General features: G+C 50.7%; 1 protein-coding gene across 2 annotated transcripts in view; it reads right to left on the bottom strand.

Annotated features, from left to right (window-relative positions):
• LOC123364406 overlaps positions 1-16157 on the bottom strand; it is a 73748-nt gene that overhangs the window by 3319 nt on the left and 54272 nt on the right. For both annotated transcript variants that reach the window (XM_045006524.1, XM_045006525.1), the window contains exons 19-24: positions 15354-15387; positions 14367-14507; positions 12494-12663; positions 10936-11171; positions 7873-7993; positions 7369-7417 (exon numbers count right to left, since the gene is read on the bottom strand). In XM_045006524.1, coding sequence (XP_044862459.1) covers positions 7369-7417; positions 7873-7993; positions 10936-11171; positions 12494-12663; positions 14367-14507; positions 15354-15387 — 751 coding nt within the window. The remainder of the gene's footprint in view (positions 1-7368; positions 7418-7872; positions 7994-10935; positions 11172-12493; positions 12664-14366; positions 14508-15353; positions 15388-16157) is intronic.

Below are 16157 nucleotides of genomic sequence, written 5' to 3'. Positions count from 1 at the left end.
CGGCGGGCCGGCTGGGCGCCCCCTGGAGTGGCGCCACTATAGCGCAGGATATATACCCCAGCCGGCCCGTCCGCTCCTCAGTTCCTTCTTGCCGGCTACTCCGACAGTGGGGAAGGAGGGCGGGTCTGGAATGGATAGGAGCAACACATCTCGAAGAACAACAGTTACTACGGTGAGTAACCGTCTTTTCTTCTTCGAGTGATTGCTCCTATGCATTCCAGTTAGGTGATTCCCAAGCCTTACGTAAGCGGTGGGGTTGGAGTTAGGTGTTGCAGAACGCAACCGCTAAGCCAGAGGCTGCAACAGCTCTGGACTCCCGGACCAATGAGGCAAAGGTGTGGACCGAGGACCAGGTAGGTGTACAACACATCCCCCGAAAGGGAATGCGAGCCAGGAAGGCAGCTGAGAAGCGTGAGCCCTGGCGGAATGTGCAGCAAGGTGGCTCTATGGCACATGGGCCGAAACAGAAGAGGTGCAGATGCACAACGTCATTGAAGATGAAATCCTCTAGGAGGAGACAGGTATGCCCTTCGTCCGGTATGCCGGTACGATGAAGGTTTTGGGGGGCGTTACGAGAGGGCTCAGTCCACTAGATATAGATTGCGGACGCCCTACAGATGTCGAAGGAGGGCAACCGTTGCTCTCCTTGCACAGAGAGTGGCTTCGGAAAGAAGACCGGAAGGAAGATATCCTGGTGGATATAAAAGGCCGACACCTCCTTGGGGAGGCAGGTCGGACGTGGTAATAACTGCCCTTGTCCTTGAGGAACACAGTATACCTTGGGCCTATTGTGAGAGTCTGAAGCTCGGAGACTCGCGTGGCCGCAGGAAAGACTACAGGAAACTGCCTTGCAGGACAGTTATATCAATGAGCCTGTTGACAGTGGCTCGAATAGGGCAGTCATAAAACTGGGTAGAACCAGATTGAAGAGCCAGGTTTATGGCGGGGCCCCACTTGGGGGGAGTGGGGGGGTGCATAAACGCTCCAAGCCCTGAGGAACCAGATGGAATGGAGCGGGATCTCGGCGGGAGAAACATTGCGCGTTTCGGAGCAGCATGAGAAACGCTTCCACTCGGCCAGATACTTTAACCGAATGGACGAATTTTCTACGACCCCGGAGAATCCCGTAGAACCGAGGCCGAACAACGTAACTCGGATCGGTTTAGCCACGCAGGAGTCCTGCTGTGAGGTGCAGGGATTACAAGACCGGGTGGTGAAGGTTGTCGTGATTCCGCGTCATGGGGTCTGTGCCAAGAGGGTTGCTACCGACAGGTGTAGCAACATGGTGTGCCAGTGCTGCCCAGGTTACACTGGAGCGAACCCGATCAGGGGCGCTCTGTCCCTGCGGAGTTTGAGCAGGACCTTGTGAACCAGCGGGGACAGTGGACAGCGTACGGCAGATGGCTGATCCATGGCATCAGGAAAATCCTCCAAGACCGAGCCTGGGGAGAGGCCTTGGAACGAGGAGAATTTCTCTCCCTCTTTCCGTTCTCGCAAAAGCGAGGAGGGCTATGCGGGGGAAGACCCACTTCTGGAAAACGGAATAGATAAAGACGGGAGGAAACCACCACTTGTGAGACAGGAAGGATCTGCTGAGACGATCCGCCAGCTGAATCGCCTGGTACACAAGGCAGACTGCTCTCAGCTCTCGGACATTGATGTGTAAGGCCAGCTCTTGCGCTGACCGAAGGCCGTGAGTGCGAAACTACACCAGGTGCGCACCCAGCCGAGAGATGGGCTGTTTGTCATGAGGGACCCCGAGGGGTGAATGAAACAGCATCCCCGGATACACCGGGGAGGACGCCGACTCCCGGTCGAGGGAGCCTAGGCTGCTCGGGGGAAACGAGACGACCACGAGTATGCCATCTCTGCCCGGGTGGCACCCCCAGGTGAGCCACGATTGAAGTGAACAGAGGCAAAGCCTGGTACGTTTAGTTGCAAGCGTGTAGACAGCCATGTGACTCAGGAAACCGAGGCTAGAGCGAGCCCAAGTTGGCGGGAAGGTCCGTAGACCTTGTACAATTGTTACCCTCGCCTGAAACCAAGGCTGAGGAAAGCAGGCTCTGGCGAGTCTGGAGTCCAGGACGGCCCCAATGAATTCCCTTCCCTGTGTGGGAATCAGAGTGGATTTTACTATTGATCATCAGGCCTAGACACAGGAAAAGGTTTGTGTCGATGCCCACATGACTGGTACTTTGAGCCCGGGGGTTCTTCGAATGAGCCACTCGTCTAGACACGGAGAACGTGTATCAGACGGTGGCGAAGAAAGGCGGCGATTACAGCCATGCACTTTGAATACCCCTGGGCTGTATAGAGGCCAACCGGGAGGGCCGTATACTGGGAATAACGATGGTAGGCCCGAAACCGAGGGTACCTTCTGTGTGGAAGAGAAATGGCAACGTGAAAAACACGCGCCCTTCATATCGAGGGCGGCGTACCAGTCTCCGGGATCCCAGGACGGATCCCAGCCCTGGGTACCATGCGGAACTCATCTGCATCGTGACTTGTTGAGTTCCTGCAGGCCTAGGATAGGTCTGAGACCTCCCTTCGCTTAGGGGAATAGGTTTCGCCCTAGGTACCTCCTGTATAGCTCCGATGAGGAGGAGCGTCCGCACCTCTTGCCAGAGGAATCGCTCGTGAGAGGGGTCCTTAGGAGGGGCGAGGATGGGTAGGCTTTTGCCCCATTGGTGGTCAGAAGGATCCTAATTCTGGCTCCTTTGGGGTGCGGATTGATGGCCACGACCGTGTAAGCCACGCCCGCTGGCCATGTCCTGACCTTGTCAAGGCGCAGGGTAAGAGCGGAGGTTGGGGACGGAAGCGTCGGCGCTGAATTACCGGCGTGTGCATGCCGAGAGAGAGAGAGAGAGAGAGCAAAGTAGCAGAGCAAAGTGACTCTGCTGCCCTTTAGGTTCTGCAGCCTAGGGCCAGTGTTGTCAGAGAACAGGCCTGTGCCACTGAAGGGCAAGATCTGTATAGCGTGCCGCAGCTGCGAGGGAAGGCTCGATAACTGGAGTCCTGAAACGCGCCGCGTGGCAACACCCGAGGCCAGAGTCATGGCAGCGGAGTCAGCTGCGTCCAACGAGGCCTGGAGGGAAGCTCTCTCCAGCTCCGTCCTTTGCTGCAGGAGGGCATCGAACTCTTGACGGGAGTTCTGAAGAACCGACTCTGTAAATTTGCCCACCGCCACCCACAGTAGCGGATAAGCAGGGCTTGCTGGTTCACTACACGAAGTTGCAGGGCCCCCTCCGGGTACATCTTATGGCCCAGTAAGACCACATGCCCAGCCTCTTTGGATTTAGGGGCTGGTCGCATTTCGATCAGAGGAGGGCCGGAGGGGTATGTTCCTGCCCCCGCCTCATCTGGGGAGGAGGAAGAAGAAAGGCCTGGGACAAGCGGGTCCTGTGTGGGCTCGAGCTCCTGGACGACCTCCTGATCCGGTGGGATCTGGGAGCCCGGTGCCGAACCGGGGGTTGCTCTGTACCGGTCGGACGGGGACGACTAATTGTCGCCTCTGGCACCCAGAGCTCGGAGGGAACGGAGCGAGATGGGATCACTGGTACGCCTCTGGCGTGGTAGTACACCCACGGCATCCAGAATGCCCACTGATAGGTCTCCTGGAAGACTCTGGAGGGGACATCAGAAAACAGAGTGCTACGCATATGAAGTGTCCGGACGGGACGACACTGATGCATGGCTGGATGGCCCTGGAGGAGCTGAAAGCTCTTGGTAGAGTCTCCGTCTGTAACTGACGTCGCTCGATGCGGCACCGGGGATCGGTACCGGTAGACAGACCGGTACCGAGAACGGGACCTGCCACCGAAGCTGTGCCGGGCGGTCGACCGAGGGTGCGAGGCTCGATGATCAGGAGTGGCTACGAGCGTCCCGGTGCCTGAGGCTTGATCGGAGCTGAGTGTCCCGGACCAGCGAACGGGATGCTGACCGGTGCCGCGAGCACTACTGGTACCAACATGGAGAACGGTGCCGAGACCTAGATCGGTGATGGGACCGAGAACATCTGCGGGACCGCGACCCTGAACGGTGCCGCTGTGCGGTGCCGAGGTAGGGTGGTCTGATCAAGGCAGGCTTGCCCATCGACTATGTAACCCTCACCGGCGGTGCCGGGGGTTGAGGCAGCGTAGATGCTGTAGTTGCAATCAGCCCCCTCGCCGTGGACACTGTCTCCGGCGTGGAGGGAATAGTGAGCTCGACCATAGCTGGCACCCCGGATGCAGCTTCATAGTGAGCTCGACCACGGTCCGTACCGGGGAGTGTTCCAGCACCGGACTCGACGGCTTTTGCCTGGCCAGAGTTAATGGTGCGGGCATTGTCGGTGCCGCGGTAGACATCGGTGCCGGGCAATCCGACGGAGCATAGCGCTCGGCTGCGGAGCAGGCGGCTCGGACGCAGCTTCAGGGCGAGCTCGACCACGGTCCGTACCGGGGAGCTTTCCGGCACCGGACTCGACGGCTCTTGCCTGGCCGGAGTTAATGGTGTGGACATTGACGGTGCCGCGGCAGACATCGGTGCCGGGCGGTCCCACTGAACATAGCGCTCGGCTGCGGAGCAGGCGGCTCGGACGCAGCTTCCGGGCGAGCTCGACCACAGTGCGTACCGGGGAGCTTTCCGGCACCTGACTCGACGGCTCTTGCCTGGCCGGATTTAACAGTGCGGACATTGTCGGTGCCGCGGCCGACATCGGTGCCGGGCGATCCGACGGAGCATAGCGCTCGGCTGCGGAGCAGGCGGCTCAGACGCAGCTTCATAGCGAGCTCAACCACGGTCCATACTGGGGAGCTTTCCAGCACCGGACTCGACGGCTCTTGCCTGGCCGGAGTGAAAGGTGCGGATATTGTCGGTGCCACGGCAGACATCGGTGCCGGGCGATCCGACGGAGCATAGCGCTCGGCTGCGGAGCAGGCGGCTCTGACGCAGCTTCAGAGCGAGCTCGACCACGGTCCGTACCGGGGAGCTTTCCAGCACCGGACTCGACGGCTCTTGCCTGGCCGGAGTGAAAGGTGCGGATATTGTCGGTGCCGCGGCAGACATCGGTGCCGGGCGATCCGACTGAGCATAGCGCTCGGCTGCGGAGCAGGCGGCTCGGACGCAGCTTCCGGGCGAGTTCGACCACGGTGCGTACCGGGGAGCTTTCCAGCACCAGACTCGACGGCTCTTGCCTGGCCGGAGTAACTCTTCATCCTCCAGGAGAGAGGTCCATGCCGAGGGTACGTCGGAGTCAGCGACGGTGGTGCCAGGAGGCCTTGGCGGCACCGGCGGTCCGGTGCCGAGGGAGCGCGCTGGGAAAACTAACTAGCGCTCGGCGCCGAGAGCAGAGGAGCAAGAGCTGCCTCCCTCAGGAGCTGTTTAAAACGAAAGCCCCGCTCCCCTTTGTTCACGGATTAAGGGCCTCACAAATGCGGCACTTATCTGTGAGGTAAGATCCCTCGAGGCACTTAGGAGAAGATCTCTTGTCGGCAGCGGCTTGTGGCCGGCCGAGCATTAGAAAACCCTGTGGACCGGGCATCGGACCCGGCCCCGGGTGAGGGGAAGGGGATAAACCCCAACCCCTGTAAAATAAATACACTATACTATTCTACAAACAAACAGAGTTAACTACAACTATAAACAGAACGAGAGAAAACTACGAGTAGCTAGGGAAGTGGAGGTCAGCTGAGCTGTGCTCCACTGTTCCAACGGCCGTCACGGGCGGAAAGAAGGAACTGAGGAGCGGACGGGCCGGCTGGGGTATATATCCTGCGCTATAGTGGCGCCACTCCAGGGGGCGCCCAGCCGGCCCGCCGGAGTTGCTAGGGTAAAAATCTTCCGAAGAGCCGTGCACGCGCGGCGCGCACACCTAACTGGAATGCATAGGAGCAATCACTCGAAGAAGAACAAAGAGTCTCAGATATTTCTGGGAGGGTTCAGTCCTTTGTAGGCAGAAAGCTATGGCTTGAGGAACTTCCTGTCCTTCCTGATGGCGTGAGGTTTTGGGGAGAAGACCAAAAGGTGTATGACCTGGTTAATGTGGAATTCAGAGGGAACCTTTGGAATGAACTTGGGGTGTAACTTCAAAACTACCTTACTCTAGGGAGCACTGCATAAGGAGTCTGCCACAAGGGCCCTGAGCTCACCCACTCTTCTGGCAGAGGTGACTGCAGTCAGGAAGGCTACCTTCATAGACAGGTGAAGAAGGGAGCAAGGGGCCAATGGTACAAATAGAGGATTCATAAGTGTTGACAAAGCCAAGCTGAGGTCTCAAGACGGTGCTGGTTTCAGTACTGGAGGAAAAGTTCTGGCAAGGCTTTTCAGGAACCTTAGTTATAGGTTGGGTGAAGACCGAGTAGCTGTCAATCAGGGACTGGAAGGTGTTAATTGCTGCCAAATGCAGACACTGGGAACAGAGATAGCCCCAGCTTCTTCAGGGAAAGAAGGTAGTCTAAGAGTAGAGATGTCCAAATCCTCTGGGGTTATGTGACGAAGTTGGTACCAGACAGAAAATCTCTTCCATTTAGGCCCACAACACTGTCTCATGGGGAGTCTTCTGCTATTACGGAGTAGAGACTGTACTTCCTTGGGGCACAATTCCTCTAAGCTTGTCATCCTTCCCCATACCAGGCTGTTAGACAGAAGGATGCTGGGTTGGGATAGTTGATCCTGCCTCTGTTCTGTGTTAGAAGGTTTGGAAATGGATGGATATGCGAGCACGGGAACACTGACATCTAACGGATGCTGGTGAACCAGAACTGCCTCAGCCAGTAGGATGCCATGAGAATCACCAACACACCGTCCTTCTTGATTTTCTTTAGGACTCAGGGCAAAAGAGTGTGAACTTGGAGGGTTGGTATGGGTGGGAAAAGTATGGAACAGGTTTTTTTGGGGAGGTGGGAGGGGCAGGGAGGAATTTGAGAGGTGGTCAATCCACGCCTCCCCTTATGCCCTCGATACGAAGCCCAAGGACACACAGGGTGCAGGCACAAACCAATGGACACTGCTAGTAAGAATTTTCCAGTCTCAGGTATGTGAAACGCATGCACACATAGGGACCATCACTCAAAGAACCACACACTTTTCTGTACACCTAACCAAACACATTCAGAAACAGAGTGGGGTCCTCTGAAATGGATCACTGAGAAGGCAATAAGCCAGTTAAGATTCAGACCCTAATCAATATGGAAGCAAACCTCACAGAGATGACAAGTCCAGCATAGTCTGCCTTGATCAGAGCAGATATGCTGAGATATGTATGCTCCACAGGCTGCATTTCTTAATTGACCATAGGCTGCAAAGGTGATGAAGTTCCTGGTTGGGCACATTTTGGGTGTCCCTTGCCTAACAAGGACACAGTAACCATTAACAGTTGCCTTTGCTCACCTGCTGCACTTGGAATGGTAAACAGATCTCTTTCATCCTTCACAGTTACCTGAGGAAATAAACCAAGAGTTAAAGTTCGGTATACACCCAACTATACGAGCTCCCAGGTCTCTCACCCTTCTCTTTACCAGCAACCACAGAAGTGGTTCATTTTTAATTAGCTGCTCAACTATGGCCTGTCAGACTCCAATAAATCAGAGGGCTGGGACCTAAGTTTGCAAGGAAAGAGAAAGCCCTCAAGGTGGTGTTATAAAATAGAAGGGATGCCCAAGGCTTTGACAAGGAAACAAAGCTCTCACATGGGAAGGAGTAATAAGCATTACCAGTAAAGATGCATGGAACCACATTCCTAGTTAAGGATGAAATCCTCCAGTCCAAAGTCAGTGTTTACAGTACTGCACAAGGTTCCAGTTGCTTAACTCCCGTGAAAGCCACAGCCCAGCTGATGGGACTCATTGCTTCCCCACGACAGAGCTGTAACACACTCCTAAGCAGGCTGCTTACATGAGAGCTGGGTGGTGCCTCAGACACGGATGTTCCTGGAACGGAGGTTGTATTCCACTCTCTGCTTGCGTTCTGTGGGTGACTTGCCATGGCTGAGACCAGTCTGCCAGGAATGTGTTGGCTGAATTAGAGAAAATAAAAATATCAAGGAGGGGTATTTAAACAGAAGGAGGCTGAAAGAGACTAAAAATAGAGGTCACATCACCACTAATTCAATACCCACTGGAAACCTAGGCCTTGTCTACACTACACAGTTTTGTTGGCATAGCAGTGGAGGAGGTGTACATACTACAATGCTACTTTTAGTGGCAAAACTCTCGTTTTGCCGACAAAATAAAACCACCTTGACGAGAGGCATCAAGACTTTTGTGGCAAAGTTAGAGCAATGAAGTGTCAGTGTAGACACTGCGTTCACCTGGCCTCCAGGAAGTATCCCGCAATGCCCACCGTGACCAGTCTGCTCACTATTTTGAACTCCGCAGACCTGCATCCAGCTACACAGGCACATCTGTTTCCTCCTCTCCCCCGCAAAGCTCCAGGAACTGTGGAATTGGAGCATTGTTCTATCAAATGCCGTGTCATCTCAGGCCTGCTGGGTGATTGCATAGTGCACAGTGAAAGTGTGTACGGAGGACCATGTCGCTGCTCTGCAAATTTCCTGGGTGGGAACGTGAGCCAGGAACGCCGTTGAAGCGGCCTGCACCCTGGTGGAGTGCGCAGTGATCGGAGGGGCAGCAACCCCTAGCAGGTTATAGCACTCATGTATGCAGGATGTGATCCATGATGAAATCCGCTGAGAAGAGAGAAGATCCTTCATTCTGTCCATCACAGCCATAAAGAGTTGGAGGGGAACTGTATGTCCTCACAGCAGCAGGCCGGTGAGCTTTAATTAAACTGCTGTTGCATGTCAACACTATGTTCCTTGCATCCGAAGAAGTGGGTATTCACCCACGACAGCTCATGCTGCAAAACGTCTGTTAGTCTATAAGGTGCCACAGGATTCTTTGCTGCTTCTACAGAACCAGACTAACACGGCTACCCCTCTGATACTATGTTCCTTGTGTTGGCAGATCACATCCGAACTAGCACCTCTTGCGTTGAGACAGAGAGCAGTGCACTGTGCGTAGCTATCCCACTGTGCAACTGGCCGCAGGGTGCTCTGAAATGTTTGCAATGCGTCCTGGGGCAGATACAGCATCACATGATGCAGGTTTCTCAATCTCATCCTTCCAAGAGCATCCTCCAGCAGCAGCCTGCCCTGCCTGCCTTCTGCTGTGTTCCTAGTGCGGAGGAGAGCAGGATTCCACATTAACGATTTTGAGATTCCCTTCTGTACTGGAGTGCCTGTAGGTGCGGATGCAAGCCTTCATTAAGATCTGGATGGAGGTGTTTTGGGGATAGACCTGCTGCACTTCGGCTAAAGTTCCAGTTCTTCGAGTGCTTGCTCACGTCAGTTCCAATCAGGTATGCGTATGCCACATGCACGACAGCTGTAAGATTTTTCCCTTAGCAGTATCTGTAGGGTTGGCCTGGGCACCCCCTGGAGTCATGCCTCCATGGCACCCAATATAGTGCCCTGCCAACCCGACCCACCCCCCTTCAATTCCTTCTTACCGCCTGTGACGGCTAGCTGGAACTCCCTACCGCTCCTGCCTCAGCAAGCGAGCGCTTCGCAATGTCTCTCCATGTACACAGTTAGATTTAGCAGTAGTTTATAGTTAGTGTAGATAGCTTTTCTTACAAGTTTCCTTTGGGGGGGGGGGGGGGGGAAGAATCTTTCCCCCAACGTGTTTTCCCAGGCACTGAGGCATACCTTGGTCCTCGGGCTTTAAACTGTGCTCGGACTGTGACAGGTTTATGCCAAGAAGTGACCCGAACTCGTGCCTTAAGTGTCTTGGCGAGGGGCATGTCAGGGACCGCTGTAAAATCTGTAAGGGTTTTCGCCCCAGGATCCTTAAGGACTGAGAGCAGCGACTCCAAGTCCTACTTATGGAGGCAGCACTTCGGGCCCAGTTGGAACCGGCTGCACCGGACCTGGCCTCAAGCGCCGCATCCTCAGTGCGCTGGAACCATTGAGGTGCGAATCAGTGCCGAGGAAGGACTCAGTTACAGACCCTCAGCACCGCCACAGCTCCGCCCACAGGCAGGCATCGGTGGGGCACTGCTCTCGCTCCGGGTGCCCCATAAAAAGGAAAAGGCGGACAGAGGGCACTCCCCAGCTAGGTCTAAAGACCATTTAACCAGCAGTGCAGCCACAGGAGGCTGCTCAGGTTACTGCCTGAACACAATCCCACCTGACCCTCTGGCTCGGCTAGCTAATCCCAGCCATCACAGCCACACTGCTATGCTTAGTGCACCAGCCTGAGCAGAGCTAGTGTGTCTGCCTAGCCACACTGGGAAGCACCTTCCCAGATGCTGTGCAGCTATCGCCTTAGGCAATCAACTTCTACAAGAAAATGAACTGGATTGTGTTATTAATCTATTCCTCTCTTAATACGATAGTAACCAAGCAAACAGAAGTATAACATTTGAATCTAGAAGGGACAGAAGAGACAGACTCATTTAGCATAAACCCTTCCCCCTTGCACCAACCAGGGCTCTACCTCCATGAGCCAAGGTGTACTGCGAGTGCCTACTGGGAGGAAGGAAGTAAAGCTGAGGTTTCCATGTGGAATGACTATAGGAAACTACACTTTAATGGGCAGAGGAAAAGTGGGGGGCTGGATTGGATAAGCAACCGGTAATGAGCGTTTTCCAGCTCTGAAGCCTATAAACTTGAAAATATCCAATTTTAATTGTATTTACATTTTGTCACCAAGTCTCTCGTCTAAGCTTGGACTTTGCAGGACACATTTCAATCTTGAGCTGAAATTTTTGTGCAGACTTTTGAGCTCCTAAAAATGTGATTTTCTGACAAGGCCTGCTAAGTATTTAAACTGTATTTAAGCTGAGACGGGGGGTCACGTATGATAGTGTGCTGCAATATCTGCTGATGCTGTTGAGACCTTGCACTGAAAGCACTGCTATCTGAGCAGTGAAGCCCCGAGGTCACCATGCAGTTACCTTGGTAGATGGAACCCAGCAGGCTCCACTTCTGGGCTTTGTTCTGTGGTTTTGCCTTTGTGCTTCTTCTCCAACTGTGACTGGATCTCTCCTCCTCCTCTCTTTCTGCCATATGGATATAACTTCACGCCAGGGAGCAGGGGCTGCTGTGCAATGGTGAAGACGGTTGGTTGATTTGATGGCAAACTGGAAGGTGGGACCTCAAGAGTCTTTTCTTCGTCATCATATTTTAAGTCCTAGGGAAGAAACAAAAATTAAATACCTGCTAAACTGAACGTGCTAAAATGCAGCCTGCAGCAACCTTAACTTTTGCATTCTTAACCATGTATCAGAGGGGTAGCCGTGTTAGTCTGGATCTGTAAAAGCAGCAAAGAGTCTTGTGGCACCTTATAGACTAACAGACGTTTGGGAGCATGAGCTTTCGTGGGTGAATGCATCCGACAAAGTGGGAATTCACCCACGAAAGCTCATGCTCCCAAACGTCTGTTAGTCTATAAGGTGCCACAAGACTCTTTGCTATTCTTAAGCATGTATCTCTAGTGCTTTCTTAACCTATCTTGTATGGAATTTCCTTGGGTTCTTTCTTTGGTTTAAAAAAGAATATGGATTTTTTCCCCCCAGAATTCAGCTAAAACACAGTGAGAGTTCCAGGAGCCCTGAACAAGATGAACAATAGCTGAGCCCATAACAGTTTACAATTCCACCGTATGCAGGTTATGATATCTGCATATGCATGTGCAGCATGGCCACCTTTTGCTGTACGCTTTATAAAACCCAATGAGACGATGAATGCAGAAGTCTACTCAAAACAGCACATATATTTCAAAGGCTCGTAAGTCAGTTAAATTACAAAGCGTTGCTTAAAGACTTTCCAAAAATAATTCACCTTCAGATAGAGATTAACCCTAGATAATTTCAGCTCAAGAGGTCAGAATTCCTGAAAGATGAGTGACTTAACACCATGAAAGAATATTTTATCTCCATCATCACAAGATACAAATCAAATGAGAATTTCTGCAGGTGGGATATCATTCAACATCTGGCAGGGGCAGGGATCCATGATAAAACTGTGGATGTTAGAGTGGTTACATTCAAGAGTCTCCCAGAAGTGCAGCCTTGCAACAGCACAGCACAGCAAGTTTGTTGTGGTGGCTAGCTAAACTAAAAGTACAAATACAGTATGGGAGTTTGTAGTTAAGTCATGCATGTCTGGCTGATTAGGAAGTAGGTCTGATAGATAAATACAAAAAAAAAAAACCAAAAAACAAAAATCATTGCAAAACAGTGAGAATTCACTATGTCACTAGAACTAGATTCTACTTGAGGTTGAGGAACCTGTTCAAGAGTAGATGATCTATTAACATGTAGAGGAAGGCCTCAGTCTTTCAGGACAACTCTTCAGGACTGGCTGGCTCTCATCTGTGGAGCTCAAGTATCTGATAATACCAGCTTTCCCAGCAAACAGCCTCCAATTCATTCTCTCTTTGGAAACAAGCTTGTTTTCTGATAGTCACCCTGAAATTCCCACCTCTAGAATGCAGAACTTATGATGGCTCACTTTGACAGTGTAATACACCCCCAGAGATTCCAGTTTCTCTCTTCCCTGCTGCAGATTTAGTTCCTGGAACCAAGGTATGCCCCCATGTCTTGCCGAAATGAATTCTATCAAGCTATGGAAAGATGATGGGTCCTGGAGCTTGTCCAGGATAATGAGAGCCTCCTGGTTACCTAGGTATAAAGACAGTACAATTAAACTACATTATATAGCACAACATAAACTAATCTCAGAAGTGTGAAGGAGATTTTTCTATCACTCCCCCCACTTCCTACTGGCTGTTGTTTCTAGGAATCTAATATGTTCGGCGGAAGTCTCAGAATGTTTATATGGTTTATGTAGCACAGCAATACTAGGTCTATGGAATAACTCAGATTAGCGTAGATACTGCTCCATACAGAAGACACAGCAGGAGAACGTCAAAGAAACTCCTGCTGGCTCCACACATGATTCTGATAATGACAGATGGAAAAAGCTAATGTGGGTGTATGTGTGGTTTCCCCCTCCACCACTTAGGACAGGGAAGACAAGGCACATCTACCATTGCAAAACACATTAGCACATTGTAGTGTTCAGACTCTAAATTACAGTACAGTAACTCCTCATTTAACATTGTCCTGGTTAACGTTGTTACGTTGCTGATCAATTAGGGAACAAGCTCGTTTAAAGTTGTGCAATGCTCCCTTATAATGTCGTTTGGCAGCTGCCTGCTTTGTCCACTGTTTGCAGGATTCTCTGGAAGAGCAGCCCCTCCTTCTGGGGATTAGAACCAGCACCCTCCGTGCCCCCCCCATCAGCTCCCCTAAATTCCCTGTAAGATGTGTGGCTCGGCAGCTGCTCAGCAGCCGTTCAGCTGTCCCACCCCCCCACTGCCCTGCTGCTCCTGCCCTGCTCTCTGCCTTGGAGCTGCTCCCGGGAGCTTCCTGCTTGCTGGAGGAGGCGCGGGAGAGGGGTGCTGATATCAAGATGTCCCCTTGCTCCTACCCTCGCCCCCCAAACACACACACTCCGTACCACAAAGTGGAGGAGGGGGGACAGGGCTAGGAGACAGAATGGAGGGAGTTTGCTGGACGCTGTTGCTTCCTGTCTGAACTGGCTGATCTGCTTAAAAGGGGTCTGCTTAAGTACTTGAAGTGGGGTCAGCGTACTTAAAGGGGCAATGCACATCTCTTTCTCTCACTCATGCATGCACCCCCCAGCACTTTGGAAAGCCAGCACCTGTGCATGTGCTGTCAGGAGGGGGGAGTGGTGCGCTCCAGCTGGAGAGCGTGGGCTCATCATCATGTTCAGTTTTTGCAGGAAAGTGTTTGCAGCTACTGCCCTGCATCTATTGTGTTTCCTCCCTCCTGCCTCAGTCCATGCTGCCTTGCAGAGTGTGAGGCTACATTAACAACAGCGTATTAACCCTTGAGGGCTCAGCTGAGTCCTACTTAATCATTTGGCAGTAAGGCATTCCCTGGGAAATATCCCACCCTCTGACTCCACCACCTCAGCCAAGCTTCACATTCATTGCTGTGTACAGTATTAAACTGTTTGTTTAAAATTGTTTAAAACTTATACTGTATATGTATATAATGTCTTTTGTCTGGCAAAAAAAAATTCTCTGGAACCTAAACCTCCCCCCCCCCCCCCCCGTTACATTAATTCTTATGGAGAAATTGGATTCGCTTAACATAGTTTCGCATAAAGTCGCATTTTTCTGGAACATAAATACAACATTAAGTGAGGAGTTACTGTAGATGGTACATTTGTCTGGTGGAGATATGGAAAACAAAAACCTTGTACAAACAAAAAGCCCTTCAATAGTTCACAGGTTTACCTAGATTGTTTTTCAAGACATCACCACCACCCGGGAGGCATTCCCATTTCCACTCACTTGGGTTGGATGCCTGGGCTCCCAATCTGGAGTAAATGTTCTTGGCAAACTCAGGAGAGAGATGAAGGATCAAATAATACAGGTGGAAGCAACATTCACAAAGATACACGCTGCTGAACGGAAGCGTCATGGTGATATTATCTTTGGAAGAAGAAAGATGAGCATTTAAAAGTATACTCACATTTATGCTTCTATGACAGCAAAACTGTATTCAGTGTTTCAAAATCTCTGAACATAATATGGTGCCACAGCCAAAGGATGGTGCTGTCACTGTTCTATTAGTTTAAATTTATATTATGTGCTTTGTCCAGGTGGAAAGAAAATATCCTCATATCAAAAACCCACTTAAGCCCCCCACATAAGAGATTAACTATCTGTTCACTGAATATTCTAAAATGAAATATAATTTTAAAGTATACAAAGAAAAAAACCCTCAGTGGAGAATGGCAGTGGGTATTAAACACTGTAATGACTAACTCCTCGAAGTCAGTGACCAGGAGCTTTCTAGGAGCATCAATGCAATATGCCAAGCTGGGAACTCCTGATTATTAAGATTTACCTACAGGGTAACCCGGGGTGCTCCAAGCCCTAAAACGGTGTGAAGGAAAAAGAGTTGCATGAAGTTCTAGTCTCTCTCTCTCTTTTTTCTGGGAATACAGATGGAGAAGTAACAGGAATGTATCCAGCTGTGCCAGAAAGGTGTGAATGGATTCAGTGAGACCAACAATTCTAAAAGGCAATCATTCGGATCAATAAATACTGCCCAGGGAATGTCCCCATACCAGAGGAACCTTGCTTCTGTGTGCTAAGTCCCAATGCTTCATAGCCAAGGCAGAAGCAATCGTCAAAAGTTTATTTCTTGGGAGTTTTAAATACTAACTTCAAGGGATTGAAGAAAATCCTTCTATTCTGCACTTTATAAATGGGAGTGGTGGTGGTGGAAAAAGGAGGGTGTGCAAAAAAATAAAAATGATGTAGGTTACTGACCTGTCATAGTGATAGCGACTTCTTGCACAGATATCTTAAAAATACAAGAGACAGATTTGTTAGGTGATAACTCACTGATTGGCAAATAGAACAGTGAGAAAAGACATTTAAAATCAAGGTTGTGGCTGTCTTTCATTTTACAGTATTGACTCCTGAATGGAACTCTAAGATATGTTCACAGAGAAGCCGTGAAATGGATGACAGGCTTTGCTTTCTCCTGAAGATCAGTTTTTGAATTTATTTTGCTAAAAGCCTCTCTGAGTTAATAAAATACACTGCAATTGAGAAATGGGTAATACAATTTGCAGTTAAAATATTTCATTTAGAAACCATTAAGGATGTAAATATATGATACAATTTTATTAGATTTAAAAAAAAACCCCTCATGTTTCAATTTCCAGATTTTCATAGTTAAGATCCCCCAAACAACTTTATCACTAACTCCATAATTCCACCAACCATTTATATACCCATGGTTTACTCAGCAATATAGATACAGGAGATGCAAATGGTAACCATTCAATGTACGGTTTCTGTGTACTTTCAGGCCAGAATTTGATATATCTATAACACTTCCATGATGAAGAGCTTTAACTCTATCTGGAAGTGCATAAGGAAGGTAATTCGGAGTGTAGCGTTTACTGCATACTTTGGAGGGTAGGTGGAGTTGAGTGCCCTGTCTAGTTGGCAGTAGCTGTTGATCTGGGAGCATGTTAAGGCTCATTAGTAGAAATAAAGAGAATTATAAAACACCTACATGAGTGAAGACAGGCAGAAAAAGGAAATCCTTCCTGCTAGCATGGA

This window comes from Mauremys mutica, chromosome 2 (genome assembly GCF_020497125.1).
Source record: "Mauremys mutica isolate MM-2020 ecotype Southern chromosome 2, ASM2049712v1, whole genome shotgun sequence".
In the NCBI taxonomy this organism is placed as follows: Eukaryota; Metazoa; Chordata; order Testudines; family Geoemydidae; genus Mauremys; species Mauremys mutica.
This window is presented reverse-complemented; position numbering and strand designations above follow the sequence as displayed.